At 35.6% G+C, this 21,879-nt stretch overlaps 1 protein-coding gene across 1 annotated transcript in view; it reads right to left on the bottom strand.

The window, feature by feature from the left end:
* Positions 1-12,039, bottom strand: part of LOC116162083 (innexin shaking-B) — a 52,028-nt gene extending 39,989 nt beyond the window's left edge. Inside the window, exons 1-3 of the mRNA XM_031475613.1 lie at positions 11,453-12,039; positions 3,935-4,068; positions 3,473-3,665 (exon numbers count right to left, since the gene is read on the bottom strand). Coding sequence (XP_031331473.1) covers positions 3,473-3,665; positions 3,935-4,068; positions 11,453-11,632 — 507 coding nt within the window. The 5' untranslated portion in view covers positions 11,633-12,039. The remainder of the gene's footprint in view (positions 1-3,472; positions 3,666-3,934; positions 4,069-11,452) is intronic.
* Between the last annotated feature and the right edge of the window lie 9,840 nt (positions 12,040-21,879).

The following is a 21,879-nucleotide window of genomic DNA, read 5'->3' as shown; positions in this document are numbered from 1 at the left end:
CAATGTCATCTGCTTGTTTTACGTTTGTTTATGTTTACTACTAATGCTCCCGGTTAATACTCGTATTTTAATGGGTAACCAGTAACCACTCAAAAACTTCGCTCATTCTTAAAAAATGTGGTTTACTATTTGAAGAAAGAGTTGTACGACGTCACGGCGCTAAAAACTCATATATTAAAAAACCGTTTTTGACCGTTTCACAGCCTTGTTCTTCTTTAAGGGTTGTTGCAGTCGTACATAAAGCTTTGTATATGTCACGTACATAAATAGGCTTTATGTTCGACTCGATCATAATACGCTGAGTTATGACACTGTTTAGCGTCCATAATCTGCTACTTTATTGGACTAGTCCATAATGATAAAGTAATTTGGACTCCTGTCACTTGTCAATTTCTTTGGAAAATGCATTTTAAAATTACGATCTGTTTTAAAGAAGAAATACACGGAACAGAATGCTATAATTTAAAGAACACATATCTATATTATACATTTCAATAATTATAGATAGGTACTCAATTAATGTTAACAACACAGTTGTTGGTAATGTTAATTCCCGATGTACCTTTTTGATGCAATATTTCGGTGGTCTCTACGGCTTTTAAATTTCTGAACGAAGAATTTGCCATAACGATTCCCGTTCCCAAAATTTTGCTGGCAACACTAATTTTAGAATTGTCAGATCTCTGTCAGAATCTCCTTTTCTTTTGAGGTAAGGAATTAGGCTGGGAAATTTGCTTATATCCACTCCCTCATTTAAATTAATTGTCGATCGTAACATCGAGTACTTACTCCATAAAGAAGAACTTTTATAGGAGACCAACTCACTAAAGTACGCCAATATACAGTCTTCCGTGGTGCAATTGATTTTCTTCCCCTAGTACCACCTTCTGTATTCCCTGTATGCCGCCTCGTATACAGTTTTTGATTTGCTTGGTAAAAGCATTTCTCTGGCATTGCAGGCTAATTGTTGTATACTGTTGGACCCATCAATTTCTTCTGGACTCATCTTGGGATTCATAATTAGGTACAGAGAATTAGTTAATACCCAACGAAATTGACACTAGGTACACATCAACAGATTTTTTTCCAAACAACACGTATCTATGACAACACAAAAGGCACACTATGTTATTTCTGGTTATTAAATAGTGAAATCTATACCAAGTTTCAGCAAATTTTCAATACATACATGAACTACATTTTCCGAGTCGAACATAAAGCTAAGTATGTTACTCGTACATAATCAGACTTTATTATCTCGTCTTTTTTATTGGCCTCGCGCGCAAGCGCGCTCTGCCAATAAATTCGACTCGTCCACTAAAGTCATAGATTATGTACTTGTAACATAAATAGCTAACATAATTATAGGCTTTATGTGGACTCGCCATGTTTATACTTGGTACATGTTTACGTACTTGATATATAAATAGCTATTACTGACTTACAGTTACAGCATATAAAATAAAAGTCGCTAACTTAGTTAACCAACGATAACAATAGGACCAGAACTTCTGTAAGACACGGTGGATTCTAACACAATTCATGTTATAACTAATTATTCTACGTATCAGTACCTACATTTTGGTGAAGTATCCGTTGTCTTGTTAGCGTTTATTTAGATGGGTTCTTTATCCTACGTAGTGTAAAGCACATAAGCCAATAACGGCAACACATCAAGTAGGTACCTATTCTATATTTCAAAGAAAACGTGAAAGTGAAATAAAGATAAATGGGGTCCGTTAACTTGGCGGGGGGCCAAGTTAACGGACAGTGGGGGGCACTGAGAGATTTGATAGTCGTATTATTTTAAAATGAATGCGCTCGTTATGCGCTCATATGCGCCACCGATAATAACTCTTGCGTCATTATCGTTTTTTAGAAATCCGAAAAAACATTTGGGGGGGCCAAGTGAACGTAGCCCCCCCAGTACGTATTTTGTCGCTTGTAACTAGGTCACCTGATACATTTGGTTATGCGCTCAATTGCGCCACTTGAATTAAAGCTAGCGCCATTACGGTTAAGCCGTGACAAATTTTCAAAAAGTGGGGGGGCAACTTAACGTTTTTAAAAGTTACTTTTTTTTAACATCTTTTCATACGAAATGGTACTCTCTGGTATGCGCTGAAATGCGCCATAAAAAGATATCTTTGCGCCATTCTTGTTTTTTGGTTATCCTTAAATATATTTGGGAGGGGCCAAGTGAACGGAACCCACCATAACGCATTTTGCTACCGGTATTTGTGTTGTCCCACTTGATACACCTGGTTATGCGCTCAATTTCGCCACTTGAGTTAAACCTAGCGCCATTGCGGTTAAGCCATAAAAAAATTTTCAAAAGTGGAGGGTCTAGCGTTTTCAAAACGCTATTCATTTTAAGAAGGTAGCGGTAGAAAGCATATGGTCAGTTTAACCTTCACTGTGATTGGTTAAAACGAGTCACTATTACCCTGAAAAATAAAACGAGTGACGAATTCTGTCTGTTAGAAGTTTCAATTACGAACTAAACTGTCGAACTGTCATTAGCTGTCAATTTCAAAGATCCAAGCGTGATATCGTTTGATTTATAATATTATATTTTCCAAATTTTGTACCTTCTTATAATGAATGCAGTTTTATTTGGGTATGCGTTGCAGTTGTGTTCTAATGGTGCAATTTTAACTCGGTTTGCAATAATCGCCAATAACTCATAGGTATTAACTTACTTAGTTTGGAGCATTGAATAAAAACATTGAATAGTGTTTTTATTCAATGGTTTGGAGTTAATGCATTATGCCGCAATGTAGTTCATGTATTAACGATCCTCGAGATCGTTTATAATTTTGTACTGCTGTATGTCTGCCCGTCTGCCTGTGCACGATAATTTTGTTTAGAAACGTCCGGTCGCTTTGAAAATTGGTACACATGTTCTTAAGGATATCAGAAAGGTCGCTATTGTTTCATTGTTTCATTCATTTTAAAATAATACGGCTATCAAATCTTTCAGTGGGGGGGCCAAGTTAACGGACCCAGATAAATGCTGAAACAGAAACAAACGTCACGACAGTCTAGTGAAGACACTTGATAACGCTTAGATCTGGAAAAACATAAAAAGAAAGACGTCCTCGGGGAGTATTTCAGTTGTTCAGGAAATGTCAGTAATCGGATCGTACGAAGTACATATACTAAAGAATTACCTCATACGATTTCCAATACAATATTGAAACAATGTTGTAAATTTCCAGCAAATCTAAAATTACCTAACAGCATGTACTTCATTTCGTACATAATAACCACGTTTTCCACTATAAAATCAATATTATTGCATATCTATTATTACACCATATAAATTATGGCCCACAACGTGCAACAATAGGTACCAATAATAATACGGCAAACCGTTTTGTTTCCTGTTGCTTTGGGCACGAAATACATGATATGTCAACTCAGTTGCATTTATGGGGTTAACATTCTGTTTAATAACAATAACACTTACCTGAAAGAACAACATGAAAGCTACCCACTGGTAGTATTTCACCTGTTTCATTTGGGGATTTGAATGATTTCTCGAGATCAAAGTTGTTACGCCAGGATAAGCAGCAGCATAAATGGTTCTTTTAAAATCTTGTACCACAGTGTAGGTCGAATGAATCCAACAATATGTATTCAACACGTCTTCTGGAATGTCTCTGAAAACAACAGGATAAAGAATTAAGTGGGTGCAACGGGTGTTTGGCAAGAACTGATTTTGTTTGCCGCATCGCATGAGAACATAATTGGGCAAACCATGAGTCGAAAAGCGAAAGATGCCTATAGTAAATACTAAAAGTAGGTACACAACAAATCTTAGTCATCATGTAACATATTTACAATAATTTCATGACTAAATCTGTTTAATACTTAATACATGAGTGGAAATAAATACATATTTCAATAATAAATGACACGTTACACTTACCTCGTATGAATACAATCTATGGGATTTCCTACATACTGCCTCGTGGTAATGGCGATGGAAAAGGTTACTAACAATATCACAGTAGCATTGCTGTGCAGTCGAAAAATCAGTGAATCTATAGTGACGTGACTTATCTGAAAAAAATGCATTTGAAGTTTTTTCCTGTTCAAATCTCCCACCCACCCTCCACTCCGCTCCGAGTTTTTAATTTTATAAGGTTATACACTATCATTAGTACATAAGTCTAAGTGGTGTGTTTCAAATAAGAACAATGGTTTTTATTTTCACAAATTATGTAAACGGACAATATATTGTGAACAAAATAATTGTTATCGAATTCAAATTATACGTTCATAAATGACTAAATAATTAGAATCTATACATGTTTCAAAAGGCTCACTTATAGTCCTCGAGGGCTTTCAATTCATTCTATAAATCCTGGGCTTTACCCAACGTGGGGAAAAGGAAAACGACCGTCGTGCCACCTACTGGCGGTTCCTTAATTATACCTTCGTAAGCTTCATGCGTGTTCGTAAATATAATAGAAGGGATCAAACAAGATACAAATACCTACTACTACTAACTGTTACTAATGGCGGTCTTCCGTATTTAACCTTTTAACAAGAAAATTACTGTTTGAGAATCGGCAATACTCTATTGAATATAACATTAAAAATCACTACAGAATCTGTAATTTTTCTACTTGATTGATACTGTCCTCTTTTGGTTGTTGTCATCATAACGTAAAAAGGAGTGCACGAATATTTGTATAGCGTTAAATCTCTTTATATTTATTAACTAAAAGGACCTATCACAGTATTTTTATTAGCATACGTAGGTTTTTTTTTATTTATTTTATCGTTGTGTAATTTTTTGAATGAGTTGAGAATATAACGTTAGGTCCTTTTTTTAATGAAATTGAGATATTGTAAAAGGCCAAATGAAATTTGATTCGGCTCAAAAAAGCACCAATATATCCATAGTCACTTTTTTTAGTCAATTGTTCCATGGTATGGATTGCATACGACGACTCTGTTTTAACTTTACACCAATTCTTTATCATTTACCTTATAATTATGTACCTACTGCATAAAACGTGATATGAATTTAATGTACGAGTTATGTATAAATTAAATGGTTTTGATTTGCTATTACATCTATTATAAGATTGAAGCGCAGACAACGTATTATTTTTATTAGTAAGATATAGTACTTTAGAAATGTTGATAAGATTTTTTAATTTTGATAACATTTTTTGATTTTGATAAGACATCCACTCGGCTACGCCGCCTCGCCTCCCTCAAATGTTTGTCTGTGTATATCGAGATACCCATGAAACACATCCTTATATCGAACACAGTGTATAAGCGGGACCTCCATACCTTCAATTGTCATAAGAATTATACATATTTTGTTGCCAAAGTCATGAACTCAATAAAGATATAAATGTTTCCCTATCTCGCTGACATTCCTCTTCTTAAATGTAAGTTCATGGATGAATGACGTTTTGGTCTCGTTATTTCCGTCTTGGAATCAATCAATCCATTTTCGGTAATCAGCTACTTAAATGAAAGTATAATTTTTAATATCTTGCTTTTATTACTTTTGACAGTTGGCTTTGAAAATTGTATCTTGAACTATGTATAACACTCTGAAGACCGATAACAAAGCGTTTGCGAAGCTATGTTTATACTCGTATTTATATGGATTTTTAGTCATATAATAGGAAAGCCAAAGAATTAACCCCTTCCGTATTTACCGTTAGCTTTGTTTTAATTGCAGCAGGCTGATTCATTTTTTCTAATATTAGCATTTTTCATTTTAAATTACCTACAAATAGTCCATTTAACTTGCAAAATGAGAAGTAGGTCTAATTTCTTTTGCATGTCATTTTGATAAGGGTGCAGCGTAGGGGGATTTATACCACGATAAATTCAAAATATTTTCTCATAAAACTTAATTATGGAGATAAAGTATAAAATTTGGTTAAAACATCTACATACAAACTTTAGAATTCTTAAAAATATAAGCAACTCTGAAGCTATATATCGTTTTTAATAAACATTTCACAAAAAATTAGTGTATATCAAAGTGGTGTAGAATTTCATAGTCTACAATTTCTGATAACAATATTTTTTTGTAAAATGAACCTATAAAAAGAGATGATTGAAAAACTAAAAAACCAACCAAATTTCAGGGGTTTTGGTGGTGGTACGGGGGAAGCACAAGGGGGGGGAGGTCGAAAACTTGGATTCTTAACCACCAGATATTCTTTCATGACATGCAAAAAAATTGGAACTACTTCTCGTGTTGCAGGAAATGGTCCATTTTCAGTCTCTATTTCCTGGACTAAAATCTAATTTGCTCTTTCGCATTTATGAGTTTCTGGCCTTATTCGGGGTAGCAATTCACAATATTCATATTGAAAATTTCAAACAGTTTTGTTCTTACGTAAAACATGCACAGAAAAAAAATCGTAAAATTCTGAACACTTTAATTCCCTGATCAAGAAGTTTTTGAAACTCTCATGTTTTAATGATAGCGTGATACAGGGTGCCAAAAAAATGGCAAATCAACACCATACCGTACCGTTCAAAGGCGCTCACTTAACATGAAGAAAAAATAAATTTAATCTTGTCACATTATCAAGATGCCTTGACTGGCTATTATCATTTGCTAGTTTACAAACATTAATTTCTTAACTCTCATCCCCAAATTCGTTAACAATTAAATAAAAGTATTTATCTGGAGAGCACAGGGTTATGTACTTGGGTATAGATGCATCAAAATGCACAGATCCCTACAAGACTATGCCGATTACTTGCTTTACTCAACTTGCAAACGGCTAATCGCAAGTGTTGAAGAAAATTCAGCTGTTCCAAGACGTGGACTGACTATGTCGAGATGTTTATTGTTTGATCAGGATAATGACTGCTATTACTTGAAAAGATATTTTATTTGCGAATTTATATCTCCAAATTCGAAATTATATCTCTCCTGATCGGCACGGCTTCATGGAACATCATTCGACTATTTCAAATCTGTACTGCATAATCAGTGTCAAGTGGATACAAAGTGTTTAATACAATAATTACATACCCGACTCCGCTTTGGTTACGCCAGGAGTTCCGCAAGGATCTAATTCGAGTTCCCTACTGTTTTGCCTTCTTTACTTACTTGTCACTGACGATTTAAACATCTTTACATCCATATATTGTATTGTTCATTGCATCTACCCCCATGCTCAAAACTCAAATAAATGAACTTGGTGAATGATGTTCAAAAAATAATCTACACCTACACATGTCGAAGTGCAAAGCTTCGTTTTCAAGAAAAAAACTGAGCCTCTCTTCCACTCCTTTCAAAATAAATGACATTCCATTTAGCGTTGTAAATTAGTTAGTCACGGATTCGAACATAAACTTTCGTTTTCGGAACGCTGGCTCTTACTCTGCTTTAATAATAATAATAATAATAATACTCTTTATTCCGTCGACTTGTTACAGTATGGAATGCGTCTAACATCTATTATGAAACATACAATACAGAAAATTGCTATTTAACATATAAGTGTATATATAACAGTACTTGTACACAGATCACAAACTTATATCACAGAACTGAAATATTCATTGAGGGAATAATAACATTTGATCAATAATACTTCTTTAAGCACAGTCTTTAAATGTCTAGTAGATGAAGCATTAGTAATATGATAGGGGAGATGATTGTAAATTTTTAAAGGCATTACATAGCAGCTATCGGCTGTGTAAGTTAGTTTGTGAGGAGGAATATAAACTTTATGGGCAGCTCTTATTGGATACTCATTCAATTTTCCCCTTAGTTTGATCTTATCGCTTAATACTTTTTTGTGTACATATAGTGCACAATTCATTATGTATATTGATGTCACTGTTAGAATTTTCAATTGCCGGAACAAATCCTTACAATGTTTCGTATGGGGCGCAAAAGTCATTGTACGTAGTACCTATTCGCTTCTGGCAAACTAAAATTTTGGACATCCAATTGGTATTACCCCAGCATACAATACCATAACTCAATATCGAATGCACACTTCCAAAATAGTATGAGCGCATAGTTTCATTATTGACTAATTTTCTAATTCTAAACAGGGCAAAATTAGAAGTCGTTAATTTTTTTATAAGCGACTGAACATGTGTATGCCAATTTAGATTGCTGTCTAGATGTAAACCTAAGAATTTTACAACGCTATTTTGTTGTATGGATTTTGTATGTGATCGAATTAGAATATTAAAATTCTGCTCCCGATGTGAAAAAAGAGCATGTCTGTTTTGCAGATATTCAATGAAAGGCCATTGTTACGACAATATGCATTCATTAGCTCTACTGACTGAGTGCCCGTGATGCTTAAGGAGGGTATGTTTTCCTCTTGTACGATGGCTGATGTGTCGTCCGCATATAATGTTAGTTTTACACGATTGCAGTGATTAATTACGTCGTTGATGAATAACAAAAACAAAAGAGGCCCAAGAGTACTACCCTGGGGAACTCCTTTAGGTACTTGCAAAAAGCTGGAATAGGCTTCTTCACCTCTGTGTCTCAACACGACTTGTTGGCTACGTTTAAACAGATATGACCTAAGCCACTTGGCAGGAGTTCCTCTGATTCCAAATCTATCCAGTTTTTGTAATAAAAGTTCATGATTAACGGTTTCAAATGCGCGAGACAGATCAAAAAATATTCCCAGGGTTTTTTTTCTTTCTTCTAATTTTTGAAATACTTCATCAAGCAACGAAATAATGGCATCCGACGTACATAAATTTTTTCTGAATCCAAACTGGCAATCCGCTAAAATGTTATTATGTGTTAAAAAGAGTAACAACCTATGTTGAAAAACGTTTTCAAAAATCTTCGAGAATACTGACAAGATTGATATAGCCCTATAATTGGATATCAAAGTTTTGTCATTCTTTTTGTGGACAGGAACCACGATTGTCTTCTTTAATGCTTCCGGGAATTCACCAGTAGTAAAAGATTCGTTGATCATTTCAACCAATAGGGGTGCAATGACATTTGGCACATGTTTTAAAATTGAACACGGGATTCCATCATAGCCAGCCGATTCTTTAATAGCAATTTTCTTGATTACTTCCACAATTTCAGTTTGATCAACAGGCGTCAGAAACAGGGATTTAGCACAATTTGGAATCTTACTTAGATCAGAAGACAAAGATGAATGATCTACTATTTGATCAAGGGATTTAACAAAGTAGTTATTGAATAATTCACACGCCATTTCCCCTTGCTGTCCAACATTAGTTGACACGTTGTAAAATGTATTTGGGTAGGTATCACTTTTGGGCTGAATGTTGATTTCACTCTTAAGTATATACCAGACTGCCTTTGATTTGTGTGAAGCACTATTATATAAACGGTCATTGCATGCCTTCTTTGCATCATTAATAGATTGTTTATGTTGTTTTAAAAGATTTTTATACAGTAGAATGTTGTGTCCTTCTCTGTACAGTTTATGCATTTGTCTTAGGACAACTCCTTGTTCGATAATAGAGTTATTAATCCATGTTACCTTTGACATTGTTTCGGTATAAATGTTGCAAAGGAAATGCGGTGTGTATAATATTTTTTATTATACCTGAATCACAATCTCCGTTTTAAACACTCAAATGCGTGCGAAAAAAGGCCTTTAAAACACACGTGCTTTAAAGTTGCTAAGTAACGATACTTCAAGTATGACTTTTGAAACTGTCATCTGGGGCTGAAATAAAAGATCCTCTTAGGTCGCTTTCTGTAAATGCATAACATTTCTTTGGCTTGTACCTATCCTTTGGTTGAAGGTTTCACAAACGCGCGTAATTTAGGGTGTGCTTCCAAATCTGTTCCACTTTTAATCGCAGCATTGTTTGAAGTTTTGAGTTAATGCATGCACCAAAAGATAGGAGATTTAAATACCTTTGACATTTCCTTCATATATCCCAGCATTATCGATGCATTTAAGACTTTATTCGTAAGTAACTTCCTTTTCATCCATGGAAACAATTTTTCAAATTCTTTATAATAGGCTTTCCGGGATTGGGTTTTGCACCTACCAACGTTTGTTTAGATTTTATAACAAGCGATTTAATGGACGGTGTATTATCTTTTTCAACGGAAATCGTTTTATTTACAAAGACGATGATTTTTATAAACAAACGTCAAGTGACATTTCCATGGCAATCGTGGAATTTCGAACACCCAGCCCACTTAATTAAACATGTATTCGAGTATAACGTCAATATGATTTCATTGTATTTCCTATTTTTAAATTATACTGCAGGTATAATAAAAAATACTATAAGATACACGTGTATAATTGGTCTTTAAAGCACTTGCAACGTTAAAGGCACTCCGCTTTGCGTCGTGCCCTTAAACTCGTTGCGCGTGCTTTAAAGACTTGATTATACACTTGTATCTTAATATACTATTTAAACACACTAAAGAAATAATTGAACCAATCATTAGTATTTGAAAATGAACGGAATTTATGCCATGTTTCATTAGAGATAAGCTCAATGAATTTAGCAATGTTATTCGTATCTTTAAAATTACGTTTGAAATAATATGAAGATACATTTAAAAGTTTAAACATGCTTGGCTTTATTATCAGAAACATTTTACTATCAAATCTCTATACGTGGCTTATGTGCGATCCAAATTAGAGTATGGTTCCCTTATTTGGTATATTATTCCTACGGGATGGAGTATTGAGAATAAACATGTTTCGTCCAGTTTCACCTTTGTGGTTCTTCTTGACGTTATTCAACTACAGCTGTACCGAACAATTCTTAAATACAGTTGGATGAAACCGCCGGCGCCGGCCCAGAATTTGATCGCTGTGAAGAGTTGGTTACACACCATTTATCTGAACAAGTAGGTACATTCGTAGAAATTGTGCTATTTTAGGACAAGCAAGAAGTGATAATGTTACTCCGATAGATTTCTCTTTATGGAGTTTTATAAATCGCGACATCTACCGAATGCATGTCCACAAAAGGAAAACTAGCTTGCACAACGTCCGTTCAGTTGGATAGATGTTGCAAGTCAAGAGAGAAATAAAGATACATGATAATGTTGTACTTGGTATAGTAAAGTACCTTGCGTAGCAATGGGTACGTAGCATTACCAGTATTTGTTGTTACCTATCTATGCCATTTATTAAAGTAAATCTTAATTTAATTTATTTAAACATGTTTTCCTGGCCAATTATATGTGTTTGAAGGCGCTTTATTTTAGAAAAAATCTATGATGTCTACTCTATTTCTTTACAATTAATAATTCAGTTACCCTCAAATAAACACAGACTTTTGACTTTTTCACCATTTGTTCGTGTTGAAGCCGTGTTACTGAATAGTACAGTATGGTGTTGATTCGCCACTTTTTCAATACCCTGCCATTCTATAAGTACATACCTCAACTACTAAAAGTTGTAAAATATGCTTCCGCAATAGTCGTTCCCAGATAACAAAATAATAAACAAACCTGAGTAAACGAGTAAACTCCTCTCAATATTTCCATTCCTACGGTAACATTGGATGATGGGATTACCCGTGTTCTGGCTGAAACTCGAAAATCCGAAATCCTACGCGGCAGAGGCCCCCACACAGGTTTAGGTCTACAGACTCGGATTCTGTGTGTCCGACTACTACTTAATTTGCCCATTTAGAGATCTCATAGGCACTTTAATTAATTCACACGATCTTGAATTTTTTGTTCACCCCTAACATACCACACGCCAGTTACAATCACTAATAAATCACGATAGTACGCTAAACCAGCTTCTGATGCATTTACTTGAAATAAGTAAAACAATTCTCTACTGAATTTATAACGCACTTGTAGGGTTCTCACATTTGTACGGTGAGCTTTGAGATCGATATTTCTTAAGGTAATAATAGGCTAAGGACATTATTCCAGTCACAGGATAATCTTCGAGTTAGTTTTTGTTGATAAACACCCTTGTCACGTGCATGAACCATGTTTTCCACAATTAGGAACTAATCCGAAACATTTGTGATGTAATTCTACATTAGTCACCATTCAAACACCAGAACGAGCGAAAAACTTAAACGTCGCGGACCACTAAAAGTCCGTACACCTAAACCTATAGTAACCGACTATGATGCAAATGAGCCTATTTTTAATTTGCGTCATAAAACAGACAGGATAAACTATTTTCCTGATCTTTGTGTTCTCTGACAGCGCAATATTCATAAATTAGCCGAACACAAATAAACTTTTGCTGTTCTTTCGACATACCTACGTTTGTCTTTGATACTAAATAACAGTTTCTTTGGACTGTAAATACCAACGTTTAAATAAGTACTTGATAGAGAGCAATGTGCATCGAGATATTCATTCATATTCGTCCAGAAATAACTCCATCCAAACATCCGCGAAGCGTAAAAGGATTACGGCAAAAAGGTGTACCTACTTACAATCGGCTTACTTTCTAACTGAAGTTACGAAGATAAAAGTAAACTTGGGGTACGTTCACTACTTTACAGCCGGCACTATCCGTGACTTATAAAATGTAAACTATTTCAACGTTCGACAAGGAAAGATTTTTAAAAATACCATTAGGTATTGTAGTTATGTCTATTTACGTTCGTTTTGTTTAGATTTCAGTGCCAACTGCAACCTTACAATATCTTCATTAAGTTACAAGTTAAAGCTTCTTCCTTTTTCTCATAAATTTAAAACTTATTGACTGATTAATGCCTGCTACACCAATGTTCGCCATTTCAATCTTGATTTAGTTGGTTTCGCAAATATATAACAGATAAATGTATAATTGACCTATGTCTGCAATCGCAGTTAACATGGCACACTCATGTTTATAATCTTATGAACACGTAACGTATTATGTAATACACACGCAGAGCTTTTGATTCAAAGCGAACCAACCATTGTAAGTAATTTGTAATTTGCACCTAAAATGGCTAAAATAAACTATAGAAATAGAGAAAACGAGCTCCTGGGTATGACTGTGCAAAACCAAATTTTAAACCTGATGTTAGTTTTACTTTTATTTAAAGTGTAGGTACATGTATGAAATTTCATTTAATTGAAATTTGGCACTGCGCATCCTGCATAAAACCAAATTTGGGAAATGGCGCTAGATTTACTTTTATTCCAAGTGGCTATGTCTCAAATTTCATTTGAACGCCTCCATAAATAAGAATGTTGGCACTGCGCATGCGCAAAACCAAATTTTGAAACTGGTGTTAAATTTGCTTTTATTCCAAGTGGCCATGCATCAAATTTCATTTAAATACCTTCATAAATAAGAAAGTTTGCAATCCGGTTTGTAAATGGTCGAGATGCGAAAAGGGCACTGTGAATGTTGATCGATTAGGCCCAATTTTTGGAATTGCGTTTTATATGGCTAAAGCTATACGCACATTGAATTTCATGCAATTCGGTTCATAACTCACGGAGATGTCAAAAGGGCCTTCGTTATTTTTTGGGCTACAGTACGAATTCACGAACTCCGATCTACAAATTTGATAAAGAATCCACCTACAAAATTTCATCCTAATCGGTCCATTCGTTTATGAGTTATCGTGCTAACGGACGGACAGGCGGACAGACGGACAGACATCAAAAAATTATAAACTCGCTAGGAGCTCATTAATAAAGTAACGAGCCAAATTCGCGTTTTTCTCGAAAAGGCCACCATGCAGAAAGCGCGCCAAATTTCGCTAGCGGGGGCCAACGCATTCCGGTCACGTGTCCACGTTCTCCCCCCCTCCCCCCGGACCTCCCTTCTTTTTCGCGTTTAGCGGGGGGTCAGCGTCCACAGGGTTCAATTTTGGGCCCTGTGTTCTTCCTAGTCTTTGCCAACGATTTACCACTGCACGTACACAACATTGGAAAAGTGAATACAACAATCGTTTCATACGCTGGCGATATGAATTTTTTACTCAGTGGCCCCTGCCTGCACGAGGTTGTTGAAAACACCAAAGCTGTGTAGTGTGTATAACACTGTGCTACCCTGGGCGAATCTTAACCATCTTTCAGTGAACAAGGACAAAACCGCGTGTATAATCTTTAGAACTGACAAGTCCAGAATAAATGGGTCGTCCCATTTAAGCGTCAATATAAATCAGACCACAACGTTATTAGAATCAGGCACAATGAAATTGTTAGGAGTCCACCAGAACCAGAACTTTAAGTGGAACAATCATTGCGACTAACTTTGTACACGCTTATCAATATTATTCTACGAATTGCGTATCACGTCAATGCACTTATTCTCCTAAGCATGTATATTACGGTAACTTTTATTCCGTAACGAAATACGGTTATCATGTTCTGCGGAGCTGCTTCAGCCAACATGCTTTTTAGGATTTTTGTCATCCAAAAAAGAGCAATACCGATCATAGATGTAATTTAAAAACGCAGCTAAGTTGCAGACATTTTTAAAGAAAACAAATTACTAACTATGTAGGCTGCTATAAATTGTCTTTCAAAATTCTAATTTTTACATGACTCGTGGTGGTGTCCGTGACCATGAACTGCTGCTCCTAACGCACCACAATTTGACTCTTTATGAACCAGGCGTGTTCTACTCGGGTAGCAAATTATTTTAATTCTTTGCCCTCCGAAATAAAAAAGTTTAAACTCACATTCGGAGATCAAAAGTTAGAATTCTGAGTTTAAACTTAGAATTCTGAGTTTAAAGTCAGAATTTTGAGTTTAAAGTTAGAATTCTGAGTTTAAAGTTAGAATTCTGAGTTTAAAGCTAGAATTCTGAGTTTAAAGCTAGAATTCTGAGTTTAAAGTTAGAATTCTGAGTTTAAAGTCAGAATTTTGAGTTTAAAGCTAGAATTCTGAGTTTAAAGAAAGACTTCTGAGTTTAAACTCAGAATTCTGAGTTTTTTAAAGTTAGAATTCTAAGTTTAAAGTTAGAATTCTGAATTTCAACTTAGAATTCTGAGTTTAAACTTAGAATTCTGAGTATTGGAAAAAATGGTATAAGTAACACCGGATTCTGGATTAAACTAGTTTTTTGTTCCCTCAAGAATATTAAAGCCCTCGGCAAGCATCGGGCTTTAAACCATTCTTTCAGGAACAATAGTTATTTACATTATTAGTGCGGGAACAGTTATTTTGACAGTTATTTTGAAGATGAGCGCGAAGTTTGGCGGCGCGAGTGCGCAACGCGCACGAGCGACGCATCTCGCGCAAATCAAGCAAATACTGTTCACGCACGTAACATGTATTCTATTTTTTGCACGGATTAGTTAAATCGAATTTATATAAATTCAAATCCTTTTCGCGAGATTTTTGCGACATTATAATTCTATTGAAAAAATCAAGTCCTCTATGCCGATAAAGTAGAAATTTAAAATGTCAATTTATTGTTAAAAACTTCTGGTTTAAGCTTATTTTTGCCCGTGTACTACAGGGAATGATGTAAAGTGTATTTATATTTTCTTTTTTACTCTTCCATCATGCTACTTATTAGTTTATGATCCGCACTAAATAGATAATTTCGTTGAATTTTTAGGCACTAGTGCGCGAAAGTAGATAGTCAATTGTAAAATTGACGTTCCCGACGTTCGTGTTTGATTGGGAAAACGCGATTTAGAACGAAGGAGTGCAAAAAAACTTTTTTAATCCCTTGTTACTTAAAATAGGTATTGTACATACTAATATCATTGAATTTATAATTCAATGCTAATATCAATCAACGATATAACCTATGATTATGAAACGAATTTCGACTATAAACCGCTGTACGTAGGCAACACACATACCAGATAGCTCTCCTTGAATCTTTGCATTATAAAGGTAATGGCAAAGAGTAAGCATAGTTTGTGTTATATTATGGAGTAAGTAATGGTATATTATAAAAGCACAGATCAAATTGGAAGTTATGTCAGGGACGAAGACCATTCCAATTTTTCAAGGTACATGTTTCCAGAAGTTTCTTGCCTCACTTGACTGTTGAAAAGTGGGTCCTTTGTCATTTGTGCATATAAATTATACTCACGATCGCTTCCGGTGGTATCGAGATTATTGTGTATTTAATACCACGAAACTCTGGTCACTTCCAGCATTCGATTTTGTATGCTTGACCTATGGATCCATAATGCTGGCATATATAAAGGAAATATCAAAGGTGTTTAAATCTTTTATCTTTTGGTGCATTCATTCAAAACTTCGAACAATGCTGCGATTAAAAAGTGGAACAGATTTGGAGGCATACACTAAATTACGCGCGTTTGTGAAAGCTTCAACCAAAGGATAGGTACAAGCCAAAGAAATGTTCTGCATTTACAGAAAGCGACCTAAGAGGATTTTTTATTTCACCCAGATGAGATGACACTTTCAAAAGTCATACTTGAGGTATCATTACTTAGCACCTTTAAAGCACGTGTGTTTTAAAAGTATTTCGCACACATGACAAAGTTGAACTTAAACAGCAAACTTAATTAACAATCGGTTCAGTTGTAGTGGTAGTCTAAAGACAATGCAGCTATTTTAGTAAAGTAGTTATAGTAGGAGAGCTAGTGGCGCATTTTCTTAAACAGTTTTATTTTTGTTGAAATTTGGATATAAGATAGTTATGTGTCAAAAAAAGGGAAGTTTTAAAACTACTATCAGAACTTTGCAGAGCAATACCACAGATATACATATATCTGTGGCGCTGTGGCGATACTAATATGGGGACACTCGGCACACGTGCAGCGTATCTTCAAAATGCAAAGACGGGCTTTGAGGGTGCTCACAAATTTAAATTATAGGGACGATGTACGAGAAGTGTTCGTTCAGCAGAAATTATTAACAATACCGAGTGCATATATATTGATCAATGATCAGTGCTTGCTATATGTAAAAACTAACATTAACAGTTACAGTGATAAAACCGACGATCAATACAACTTTAGAAATAGACACGACCTAAAATTTTCAAAACTACGCTTTACACGAACAAGAAATGCGTTTAACTACTACGGTATAAAATTTATGAAAAAACTACCAAACCAAATAAGATGCCTGCCAACAAAACAAATTCAAACTCAAGTGCGAAAACATCTGCAAAATAATGCATTCTACAGCGTAAAAGAGTACTTATACTGTGATTTTGTATCTGTGGTTGAGTTTTCTGTGTGGTTGAGTTTTCTGTTTGTTTGTCTAACATTTGTTTTTGTTTATATACATATGTTACCGGCAAATTGCGAAATCCGGCATTTTGCAAAATGCCTAGGCATTTCGCGAAATAACGAATGCAACAGTCAAAGTGAGAAACGGAGCTGCAGTTCGCACTTTGCCTGCCTCTCTTTCAGGGGCGGCTCTCTATAAAGAGCCAAGGAGCCATGGCACCACCTCAAGGAACCTGCTAATTATCAATTCTTAAAATATAAATAATTAACTATTATTAATTGTGCTCACTAGAGTACATAATTGTGTTTTAAAAGTTAAAACAAAAAAAGTAAATGATTTGATAAATTAGGTACCAAGAAGAATTCATTCGTGCTTATTCGTGGACTTCGCATACGGTCGAGCCGTGCCAAACTGAAACTGGCTCGTATTTTCCTACAAGTGTGGACTTCCGCGGGGAGTAGAGGGGTGGGAGGAGCGAAACCGAAGTAGCGTTTTATACGTACAACTTGAGCCATCAGAAGTTTGGCTCATAAGCACAATTGAATAATGTGTACGTGTATTACTATGCTTTGCGCCGTTTTCCTTGTTTCAGTCGTGATAAGTCAAACAATTTTTTTTACTTCTGTGTAAGATTACACTTCCCGGATTAATTGTTACGTAAAATACACAAATTAAAAAATCATTTAAATAAATCTTTTTCCATGCATTCTCTGGAAGATAGACTTTAAATAAAGCAATTAAGCAGGCCGTTACCGGACTTAAATATTGTTAAAAAACGAAATGTGTCTGAACTCGACAATAGCGATAAATCCGAAAATAAAGGAGTAGGTATTGAGAGAATTAATAAATTTCAGTACTTGTTTAGATAAAGATTTGAATAGTTATTTGTACAACTATTGTTGAAAATGATACTTCGGCCTCATTAATAAAACGGCAAATAAAATGTTGCTATTGTTTATAGATCGGACTAAACGCCATGGAAACATAGTACAAATCGTGAAAAAAGTAACACTTTCCATACGATTTTTTGTCAAAAAAAATCCGCTAATTCTCATCTAAAACAACACAAAATGAATTACTGGAATGCATGCTTGAAGTATACTTATAATGAAACAAGTCTCCAAAGAAATTAAAGGGGCTAGATTTGTTTCCGTCACTTGCATTATAAATATTCGAATTATACTCAAAATCTAAATAACTGGAATAATATGAAAACAAAAATTTGTAACTATTAAAATAATGGGGAGGGGGACACAATTTGGCACTACCTTCTACGCAGCTTACGAGCCGCCACTGCTCTCTTTAGCGATGTTTCGCGAAAGGCCTAAACATGCAGGCAAAGTGCGAAGGCTTCATTTCCCACAGATTGCGCATACAGCGTTGCCATTGGATGGTAAACAACGCGACGATTGCGATGTTATTTAGGTACTCGCCAAATATTGCGCTCACGTTTAGACTTCATTTCATCTATGGGTTTTCTGTTGAGTCAAGCTTTGGATTTAACTGTGGAGAATATATCAGATGGGGGAAGGTACTAACGCGACGGTTTTACGTTTTGCACCGCTGTACGCGCAATATCTGAAAAATATTCGAGCATTCTCACTTTGCCTGAATGTTTAGGCATTTTGCGAAATCCCTAAAGAGAGGCAGGAGAAGTGCAAACTCGAGTTCCATTTATCACTTTGTCTGCTGCATTGGTCATTTCGCAAAATGCCTAGTGATTTTGCAAAATGCCGGATTTCGCAGTTTGCCGGTAACATATACATTAATCTAATTGTTAAGGTGCGTCCTGACTTGAGCATTTTTCTCCGAACGAACCGAACGAACCGAGCGCGCTGTAACAAATTATTAGTCAGTACGTCGAACCGAACGTGCAAAACATTATCGAGCACTTGTCGGTAAATATGATTTGCTCTTAGACTATGAAAGAGAGGGGACCCGTAATAGAGAGCGCGCGCGTGAAGCAAATTGCGATCATACTGCCACCACCAGTGGCGCCCGCTCGGGTATTACATTAGGAAATTACAATTTATTTATACTGCCATCATGGTATGATTAACCTGTGCGTACAGTTGTCGGACATAATATTAGGTTCTTATCTGAATAGAGAGACAAAAAACGCGATAAACGTAAACATACGACTGGACTTTGATCGTTTCAGAAACTGGGTTCACGATATAAGCGCAATATTATTGAAAGTAAAGGGTTTTTCATTAAGAGCGCTCGAACTTTGAAATGAAATAAAACAACCTGTTTAAGTGATATTACCACAAGTTGTATAATATTTTAAAGGATATTCGATGACATTATTTATGAAAAATAATTTCAGTGAAATGGCCCCCGCGACTCCGCTGTGGGCCAATTTTGGACATGTTCGCTTAAACTGGGCTGAATTTCACGAAGAAAGCGGGTTATACTGGTCTTTAGGGCAGCAATTGACTGTGGTTGGTCTGCATAGACTAAGGAACTGAAAACCCAAGTCTCGGCGCAAAATCCGCCAAGTTAACGTCCCAGAAAGACCCATCTCTTGCGCACTCTGCAGAATGGGCTGTCTGGGGTTTTCTCGCACACTATTCCGAACGGCAATAATATTCTCCAACGATCTTGCGTTTCTTTGACGTACAGGAACTGCTTCATCAATCACTGACCCCGTTGTCTCAAATTTTTTATTAAACAACGGATTGTGGACTCTGCAGGATGTCCATGAAAGCCATAAATTGGACGCACCGCACGGAACGTTAGGCGAACGGAGCCCTGATTTCGATAATCAATTGTAACCATTTCTACGCAGCGTTTTTAAAATACTAATACACAACCTCACTCTTTCGTACATTAATTTGTCATTCCTGACCACTACTATATAACATCGTTAAAAAAATGTTGTATTCATTTCACTTCATCAATGACGCTCGGCCTGAAGATGACCAGTTAGGTCGAAATCGATAGCTGCATAAGACAAATACAAAACGTGTCTAAAAAGAATTTCTTTAAACCCCTTCCTCAGTTTCTTGTACTTAAGTAATAAGCTGTTGATACTATAGCAAACCGTTGACGATGACGACTGTGATATTATTGAATTGAGATGTCTTCTCCCCTAATGGGTTTAATCATATCGATCTTCCTTCAGGATATCTTGTGTTTATCGAATGTGGCGGTGTGTGTGTTGCTTCGAACATCGATCGACGACCTCTCTCTTTTGAAGACCAAATCCTATCTGTCGTACTACATGTAAGTACAAAGGCAACATACACTGTAGTTAAACTACTCCATACAAAGTAATCAGTCGCCTAAGGATTCATATCTGTTACGTCATGTAACTAGAGTCACGCCGTCACTGGAATATCGCTTGCAGGTTATATCACTTGCTTACTGTAATCGAGAAATTATCAATGAAAAGAAGTATAAAGCAGTATTTTATTGATGCACAAAAATATAGGACAATTGTAAGATTATGAAAATGAAGACCTTAAAAGTGTTTTATTAACTACCATGAAGATTTAATTAAATTTAGCCAAACCAGACAACGTGCCGTTTTTTATCTTGCCTATGAAATGATATTCCTGCTGGACAACGACCACTGCAACTTTTACAGTTGTACGCAGAACAATTCACCACGTTTATATCACACAGTTTTGCACACACAAACTTTATCAATAATGAAGAAATGTCAAAAAATTCACACTGCCACCGCGCTTTGAGTGCCACCGAAAATATGGCGGTCGTCTCGAAATTCGCGTCAAATTCACGCATGCCGTGGATGCGGTATTACGGGTCCCCTCTCTTTCCTTGTCTAAGGATTTGCTCAAAGGGATTGATTTGTTCGTAAGTGCTCAGTGAGTACGCATGTTCGTTGTGCGCAAGTAGTTCGCGCAAATTTTAACCAAAAAATGGGCTGGAACAGAGAAAATTGTCTACAATTAATCCATATATATGAACTTTAGGACCCACTAAGCAAATCAATTTTTCAAAATCTTCAGCAGACATTCGCGTAAAATTTTGTAAATGAATCATGTCCATATCATTTAATAGATTTGAATTTTGACGTAAAAACATGCGCCTCGCCCAGTTTCATTTCATTTTCTTTTCTTTAGCACTACTCGCAGTCATCATTTGTATAAGGAAAAAAGGACCAGCTGCAACAATTAAATTTTCCGTGTTCATGTTTCGATAAATGTCACGAATAGAACTGGCGAATATGGGAACGGAACGAATTATACAAACGCTACGAACAAACCGAGCTATTTGTCACAAACGTTTGTTCGGCTTGTTTGTGCGCGCTCGGTTCGTTCGGAGAAAAATGCTCAAGTCAGGACGCACCTTTAAATGTTTTTTTATCTATACAAAAATACTTGTTTGCTCTTTTCGCGTATACCATTGTGATTATACAGCATTTGCAATTTGACGTGTGCAAACATATTTATACATTTGTACAGCACAAATATACATCTGTCTATGTATCTATGTATCTATATCTATATATATGCTAATAACATATCCGAGCATCTGGGGTCGATATTTTTGAAAATTTAAATACCTAGTTTTTTTTATTAATGAACCTTGCTTTATTTTATTTATATGAATGTACTGAAATGAAATATCGTCGACATTTTTAAAATGTTATAATTAAAATCATTTGAAGTTTGACTGTAGATTAATTGAGTCTTCACTTGCAGGAACCGAGCCGAAGAAATGATAAATAATTATGCAAGACAATTTTTGCGATATATACTTTGAAAGACGCCATTAATTACACGTAATAGGAAATTGTCCCGTTTATAATAGCACAAACGAAG

Source organism: Photinus pyralis, unplaced genomic scaffold (assembly GCF_008802855.1).
Source record: "Photinus pyralis isolate 1611_PpyrPB1 unplaced genomic scaffold, Ppyr1.3 Ppyr1.4_LG10, whole genome shotgun sequence".
Taxonomy (NCBI): Eukaryota; Metazoa; Arthropoda; class Insecta; order Coleoptera; family Lampyridae; genus Photinus; species Photinus pyralis.
This window is presented reverse-complemented; position numbering and strand designations above follow the sequence as displayed.